Source organism: Piliocolobus tephrosceles, chromosome 19 (genome assembly GCF_002776525.5).
Source record: "Piliocolobus tephrosceles isolate RC106 chromosome 19, ASM277652v3, whole genome shotgun sequence".
NCBI lineage: Eukaryota > Metazoa > Chordata > Mammalia > Primates > Cercopithecidae > Piliocolobus > Piliocolobus tephrosceles.
In genome coordinates, this window is record NC_045452.1 from 52,415,577 (window position 1) to 52,424,080 (window position 8,504).

At 36.8% G+C, this 8,504-nt stretch overlaps 1 protein-coding gene across 1 annotated transcript in view; it reads left to right on the plus strand.

Moving 5' to 3' along the window:
• The window catches only part of ADAMTS5 (ADAM metallopeptidase with thrombospondin type 1 motif 5), a 46,413-nt gene extending 39,186 nt beyond the window's left edge, over positions 1-7,227 (plus strand). The window contains exon 8 of the mRNA XM_023189274.3: positions 4,068-7,227. Within this exon, the coding sequence (XP_023045042.2) occupies positions 4,068-4,635 (568 nt within the window). The 3' untranslated portion in view covers positions 4,636-7,227. The remainder of the gene's footprint in view (positions 1-4,067) is intronic.
• Positions 7,228-8,504: the final 1,277 nt, after the last annotated feature.

Genomic DNA, 8,504 nt, shown 5'->3' on the forward strand with positions numbered 1-8,504 from the left:
AAAGAAAGAAAGAAAGAAAGAAAGAAAGAAAGAAAGAAAGAAAGAAAAAGGAGGGAGAGAGAAAAGAAAGAAAAGAAAAGGAAGGGAGATGGAGAGAGAGAGAATTCAGGAATCAGATTAGAAACAAAATTACTTTTAGAAAGTAATACCTTATACACTTTATGGTACATATTCTCTTCTAGATAAAGTTATAAACCACTTTTCAAATTGCCAAATTTAGCATTTTAAGTATTTTTGTGTTGACAACCAATATCTGCACATTTTTTCACATGAAAAGATGAAGAAATTCATTATAGCAACAAGTGGTATGCAACATAACCACTTGAAAATTGGTTTGACCAAGATTATATTATGGTACAAATTACTTGTTTGAGTAGTTCAAAGTTATTACCGAGGGAGGCCATAGTAATTTATATGATTTATAAAAAGGAACATTGATCTCATACTGGAATATTTGTAATCAAGCTTTGGCTCAATGATTGCTTAGATATGTGATCTTTGAATTGTCACCTAATTTCTTTACCGTGAGATTTCTCAAAAGTAAAGTGGAAATACTAGTAATTATTATCATATGGTTAATAAAACTGTTGTAAATGTGAAATGAGATAATACATACTAAAATATTTTATCAAGTTTAAGCCTATTCACAATATGACCCTAATCTTAACTTGCTCCTCCCTCAGTTTTCCTCATCTCAGTAAATGGCAACTCAGTCTTTCTACTATTGAAGCCAAAACTTTGGAGTCATGGTTCTTGTCTCATTTTCTCTCACACCCCACATCCACCCATTACCAGATCCTGTCAGTTCTATTTCCACCACATCTCCAGAATCTGGGTGCTCCTCACCACAGTGACCGCTCCCACCTCAATCCAAGTGTTCATCAGATCTTGCCTGGACTAACACTGCAGTCTTCTCGTGACCTCTGGATCCTTTGCCCCTCAATCTCATCTTACCAAGCAAGGAAAGCCACAGCTATTACCTAAATCAGATCATCCAATGGCTTCCATCTTTCTTAGAGTCAATGCCAAGACTGTTTTGTAATCTCCAAGGTGCTAAAAGATCTGGCCCCTTCCCTCCTCTGTGTCTTTTCTACACTGTCCCTTTCTCTTGCTCTGCTCTAACCAGAATGGACTTTCTGGCACTTCAAAAACATGACACCAGGTATGAGGATGCTGTTTCCTCTGCCTGGAACACTTTCTGCTATTAATGAGCAGTACACCTTCCAGAATCTCTTAGGTTTCTGTCAAATGTCACCTGCCCAGATGGTGGCTACTGTACGTGAACAAGAGGGCATCTCCTGCATTCCCACCACTACTGTGTAACTTCTTACTTTTACTCTGTTTCTTCACAGCTCTTATCAATTGATATCACCACATACTTTGTTTGCTGGGAGCAGACTAAAACATCCCTTCCCTGACGGCATGTTTGGATATCAGTGAATACATGTCTTCATGACAGACATTGCCCTTGGCACTGTGCAGATAGCCCTGAACAAAACAAGATTCCTTTACCCTGCTAGCCATACTTTGTAAGAGTTATATGAAAATTGCATTCACTTATGGTAGTCAGGAAAGCTGGTTAGTGTCTGGAGTTTAAATGATACCAAGCAGGATGTAAAGAAAGGGAATCAGGAATATTAAGAGAATCATCTTTTACTAAGGCACTAAAAACTCAGGGCACTAATATTCAGGTTTACCAATGCTTGTGAAACTCAGTTTGAAGACCTACAGCAATACTGACCATCATACTATTTCTTATCAAGATGAGACAAGCTCTAAGGAACAAGGGTAAACACCCAAAAAAGCTTTCCTTACCCTTTATTCTTTATTTTACTTACTCCCTACTGGGCATCATTTAAACTCTGGACATAACCAGAATTTAATTTCATTTAACCGCTATAACATATGGCTGGCAGGGGTCAGGATTTTCTGCCTGGGGACATAGTGAAAAAGATCACTAATTGGGAGTCAAGAGCCTGACTTTTTTTTTTTTTTTTTTTTTTTAAGACAGAGTCTAACTTGTTGCCCAGGCTGGAGTGCAATGGCGCAATCTTGGCTCACTGCAACCTCTGCCTCCCAGGTTCAAGCGATTCTCCTGCCTCGGCCTCCAGAATAGCTGGGATTAGAGGCATGGGCCACCAAGCCAAGCTACTTTTTGTATTTTTAGTAGAGACGGGGTTTCACCATGTCTGCCAGGCTGGTCAGGAACTCCTGTCCTCAGGTGATCCCCCCGCCTCGGCCTCCCAAAGTGCTGGGATTACAGGCGTGAGCACGGCATCCAGTCAAGCCTGGCTTTTAAGCCTAACACTGCCACTAATCAGCTCTAAAGTGAACTTGTTCAAATACTTTCATATATCCCCATTTCATACTCTTTTTGTGTAAGATGACATATTTATCTCCAACTACCTTCTGTTTAGAGAGATCTCATTCTGTTACTCAGGCTGGAGTGCAGTGGTGCAATCATAGCTCACTCAAAGACCCGGGCTAAGTGATCCTCCCACTTCAGTCTTGCCAGTAGCTAGGACCGTAGGCATGCACCACCATCCCTGGCTAACTTTTTCACTTTTTGTAGAGACAAGGTCTCCCCTATATTGCCCAGGCTGCTCTTGAACTCCTGGCTTCAAGGAATTCTCCAACATCCCTTTTGACTTTGTTTGAAGCCACTATAGTTTCATGGATCATTTATTAATATTAGGTACTACAAAACACATCTGTAACAAAGTCTGCTCTGTAATGTACTACAAAAATAAAAATAATGAATCGAGTTAGACAGCATAAAGAACGCCCTGAGCATTGCATCATCTCTCTTCAGCACTGTGGGAAGCTGTATCGCCTGTGTGGCTGTCACTATAGAACGCTTTGCCTGTAGACAGGGGGCTTCCTTCTGATCGGCTTCCTTGGCGATAAACTTCCTTTCCAATTCAGAGGAAACTCTGGAGTAAGGGAAACACACTTGGATTTTTAGCATGTGAATGAGAACTGGAAATGAGACAGTTCAACTCCACACATCAGTCAAACTGTGCAAGCCAGTAGTATTCCTGTTTAAATAACTAGGAAAGCAAAGGGACCCTATTATGAAATTACTTAGAAAGGCAAAAATGTGGACAATAGTAGACTCCTCACCTCACACTTGGTGCTTAATTAGCATTTCCATCCTAGCATTCCTCACAGGCTCATGGGTATTAAAAATATTTATGTCTTTCCCCATCTTTTTGAACAGATGATGGCTCTTTGAAGACTTATATGTCACTCACCATAAAGCCTTTCTCAATCTATTATATCTTATGGGCACTAAGAATTCAGAAAAATTTGCTAAGTCATTTTAAAAAAATTCCCCTTTTATGATGGTGTTAGTAATATCATTACCCAATTTCGAAATTGCGTGCTTCATTTAGTGGTCTGTCCCACAAAATCCAGAGTTCTAGTAGATAGGGATGCAGAGACTCTACTCGCCTCTAGTCCAAAAACTAATTAATTCTGTGTTCCCAATTAGTCTGCACATTGGAACAATGTGAGAAGTTTCAAAAGTGCTCTTTGCCTGTGCCCGAGCATGGAAGATGGAATTTAACTGGTCTGAGGTGTAGGTAGGCTCTGAAAGATTTAAAAGATCTCCACGTGATTCTAATGTGGAGGCAAATTTGAGAAACATTAAAGAATTATATGAGATTAAGTGAAGGCATACTTTTTTCAGTTTGTATTTAAATATATCCCATTTTGTGCCAGAAAGAATGTAAAATGGATTTGTAAAGGTGATGGGATTTGATAAGGATGAAAATGGTTTCATAAATCTTGAAAGTTAGTATAAATTTTTTAAATGAAGGCAGGTTGCTAGCATCATCCTAATTTTGAACACCTCCGTTAAAGTGTATACAATACTGTAGGCTAATTGCAATTTTGTCATAAAAAATAATTTTTAAACTCAATTTTAAACTAATCTCTTAAAGACATTAAAACTGTGTTAAGAGAAGACTTTTTAGAGAACTTGTTTATTATTTACTGTTTACTTATTTTTTCTCCTTTTTTTTTAACTACCTCCCCCCACTTCCTGTGAATATTCCTACTTCCAGTAAGGGCTACACTGACGTGGTGAGGATTCCTGAAGGGGCAACCCACATAAAAGTTCGACAGTTCAAAGCCAAAGACCAGACTAGATTCACTGCCTATTTAGCCCTGAAAAAGAAAAATGGTGAGTACCTTATCAATGGAAAGTACATGATCTCCACTTCAGAGACTATCATTGACATCAATGGAACAGTCATGAACTATAGTGGTTGGAGCCACAGGGACGACTTCTTGCATGGCATGGGCTACTCTGCCACGAAGGAAATTCTAATAGTGCAGATCCTTGCAACAGATCCCACTAAACCATTAGATGTCCGTTATAGCTTTTTTGTTCCCAAGAAGTCCACTCCAAAAGTAAACTCTGTCACTAGTCATGGCAGCAATAAAGTGGGGTCACACACTTCGCAGCTGCAGTGGGTCACGGGCCCATGGCTAGCCTGCTCTAGGACCTGTGACACAGGATGGCACACCAGGACGGTGCAGTGCCAGGATGGCAACCGGAAGTTAGCGAAAGGATGTCCTCTCTCCCAAAGGCCTTCTGCATTTAAGCAATGCTTGCTGAAGAAATGTTAGCCTGTGGTTATGATCTTATGCACAAATATAACTGGAGGATTCAGCACTGATGCTGTTGTGGTGAACAGGAGGTCTACCTAACTCACAGAAAGTCATGCTTCAGTGGCATTGTCAACAGGAGTCCAATAACGGGCAGAATCTGCTCTCTGTGACCAAAAGAGGATGTGCACTGCTTCACGTGACAGTGGTGACCTTGCAATATAGAAAAACTTGGGAGTTATTGAACATCCCCTGGGCTTACAAGAAAGAAACACTGATGAATGTAAAATCAGGGGACATTTGAAGATGGCAGAACTGTCTCCCCCTTGTCACCTACCTCTTATAGAATGTCTTTAATGGCATCATAATCATTTTCACCCAAAATACACAGTAGCTTCTTTTTACTGTTTGTAAGTACATTCTCCCTTGATATGTCACTTTATATCCCTTGGTTCTATTAAAATATCCATATATATTTCTATAAAAAAAGTGTTTGACCAAAGTAGGTCTGCAGCTATTTCAACTTCCTTCAGTTTCCAGAAACAGCTGTGGATGTTTTACTGGAAATTAAGAACTTGCTGCTGTTTTAATAAGATTTAGTATATTTTGACTACAGGAGATAAAATTTCAGTCAAAAAACTATTTTGACAGCAAGTATCTTCTGAGAAATTTTGAAAAGTAAATAGATCTCAGTGTATCTAGTCACTTAAATACATACACGGGTTCATTTACTTCAACCTTTGACTGCCTGTGTTTTTTTCAGGTAGCTAGCCAAATTAATGCATAACTTCAGATGTAGAAGTAGGGTTTGCCTGTGTGTGTGTGATTAGTACTCAAGAGTCTAAAAACCAGTTTCCTTGTGTTGGAAATTTAAAAGGAAAAAAAAATGTTTTTCACTGTGTTTTCAATTTGTATTTTCACAACTACTTTCTCTCTCCAGAGCTTTCATCTGATATCTCACAATGTATAACATACGTACAAAACACACAGCAAGTTTTCTATCATGTCCAACACCTTCAACACTGGTATACCTCTTACCAGCAAGCCTTTAAAATGCATTTGTGTTCGCTTATTTGTTTTGTTCCAGGGTTCAGTAAGACCTACAATGTTTTGTATTTCTTGACTTAGTTTATTAGAAACATTAAAGATCACTTGGTAGTTAGCCACATTGAGAAGTGGTTATCATTGTTAATGTGGTAAATGCCAAAAAGTGGTTAATATTAATAAGACTGTTTCCACATCATAGGCAATGATTTCTTAATTTTAAAAATCTAAGTATATTCCTATTGTACTAAAGATTTTTCTCAGCTGGAAAGCACTTGGTTGTACCTGTAAGTGTCTGAGTGAGGAAATGCGATGATTTTCAGAAAGTTGTTGTTTTTGTTTCCATAGCCTGTTTAGGTAGGTTGTAAGTCTGAATAGTTAGACATGGAAATTATTTTATAAGCACACACCTAAAGATATCTTTTTAGATGATAAAATGTACACCCCTCCCCCATTACCAACCTCACAGCTTAGAAAATCTAAGTTGTTTCATTTCATTGGGATTTCTTTTGTTGTGAAACACTGCAAAGCCAATTTTTCTTCATAAAAATTCATAGTAATCATGCCAAATGTGCCTGTTGTTAAAGATTTGCATGTAAAAATCTTAGGGAACCATTGTTTGAGTTATACAAGCTCATGAGAGTTTATTTTTATTATAAGATATTTTTAATATAAAAGAATTATGTAACTGATCACTATGTCACATCATTTTAGTGGGCCAGGAAAATAGATGTCTCGCTGTTTTTAGTATTTTCTTAAGAAATTGCTTTTAAAACAAATAATTGTTTTACAAAACCAATAATCATCCTTTGAATTTTCACAGACTGACTTTGCTTTAGATGTAGCAATTTTTTTTCTTAATAAATTATCAGTTTGAGAAATGAGGCCTGTAGAAGGCTGATAACCTATATTTGATGGAGATCACCCAATGCCAAGGGCAGAAAGCAAACCTAGTCAAATAGGTGAGAAAAAAATAATAATCCCAGTGCCATTTGTCTGTGCAAAGGGAATTAGGAGAGAGGCTAATGTTACTTTTTTCCATTTTGGAAATAATTTTAATCAAGTAACTCAAATGTGACAAAATTTATTTTTTTGTGTGTGGTTATATTCCCAACAACCTTAAAAAATAATTGAGGCATAAATGTAGTTGTCTCCTACTCTGCTTCTCTTACTATACTCATAAATTTTTAATATGATTTGTCAATGATTCATGATTCCCTCAAATAGTGATGGTTTACACTTGTCATGGAAACAATCCTAGAGCGCTTAGAGCAAATAAACCACTATTCCATGCTTTTAAGTAGTTTTCTCCACCTTTTTCTTATGAGTCTCACTAGATTGACTGAAGAATGTATGTCTAAATTCCTGGAGAAGGTGATATGGACTTGAAACTGAAATTCAGAGAAATGGAGTGTTCTATAGATACCAAGAATTATGAACAAAGGGAAAATTCTATACAACTCAATCTAAATCAGTCCAGTTTTGACTTCGTACTGTCTTTCACCTTTCCATTGTTGCATCTTGAATTTTTAAAAATATCTAGAATTCAGGATGCTAGGGGCTATTTCTTTTTTAAAAAAAAAAAGAATTTGTCTGAAAATGCTCAGGTTTATAAGAATCTAATCTCCCTTACATAACTAAGCACTCCATAATAAGTTTTATTAAGTACAAAGGGAGCCAGAAGAAAATGACCTTTATTTCTTCTAGATCAGAAAAATTTAAATTAAGCCCTGCCTTTCTGTTTAGAAATATAAGGGCATTGTTATAATTTATTCAATAAATTTATCTTCCTTTGCCTTCCTGTGGAAACAGTTTTATCCCACTAAACTAGGAATTAAGGGATAAATCACAAACAAAAAAGTTGCAGCACTGAAAAAAAGTAATTTATTGTTTTTGCAACTGGTATGTGAATCTGTTGATAAAATTATTTATTCTTATTTAACAAAAATATGTGCAAATTTTTCTATATTTAAAATGTTTTGCTGTTGTCCTACTTTTTAATTTATGCTTCATGTTTGTGTATAAAGTACACTTTTACACTTTGTGAGTTTACATAATATACAGCACTGGTTGCTTTTGTATTTTTTTACAGAAAGCTTTCTGTGTGAAACAGGTGTATATGTATATATTCCTCATGTATTCTTATTCTGATACTATCATTTTTCTTTCCAAGGAAATTTTAATCTTTCACAACTAATAGTGTTCATTACTTGTACCTATGATAATAGGTCTTTTACATCACATTAACACTAATTTGTTCAAGTCACAAATAAGAAAAACACTTATTCAATGAAACAAGGTGCAAGTTTTAAATTTGGGTACACAAATAGCCTAGAAGCTTCCTACGGGCAATAAGACACAGCCAAGAATCAGATTCTTTCACTTCATGGAGAAACGTGGACAAATTGACGTTGATGTATTAGATGAAAGTTGTGTACACACAACTTCTGAGGGATACAAATGATAATAAAACCAAACGTTGTCTTTGTCTGTTTAGAAACACCTCCTAAAATTAATATCATTTAGTCTTTAGTGTCTGTAGGATTCTACTGATGAGCACAAATAAATTGGGTTTGTATAACAAATGTTAATAGTCATAACTGTTTCTACAAATAAGGGGTGTCCATTAAGAGAATGTGATGTTTTTCTACTACTATTGAATCCTCTGGGGTGATTATAGGACTTGAAATAGGCAGAGTTGCCTCTGATGACGTCAGCTTGCCTGTGTGATTTCACAGTCTGATCCTGGCAATAAGACAAAGCACCCTTGGACACACAGCCAATCTCTGGTTGTGATACTTCCCCATTGATTCCTTCCTTGTTAACAAGGTCGTTGTAACGGTTCA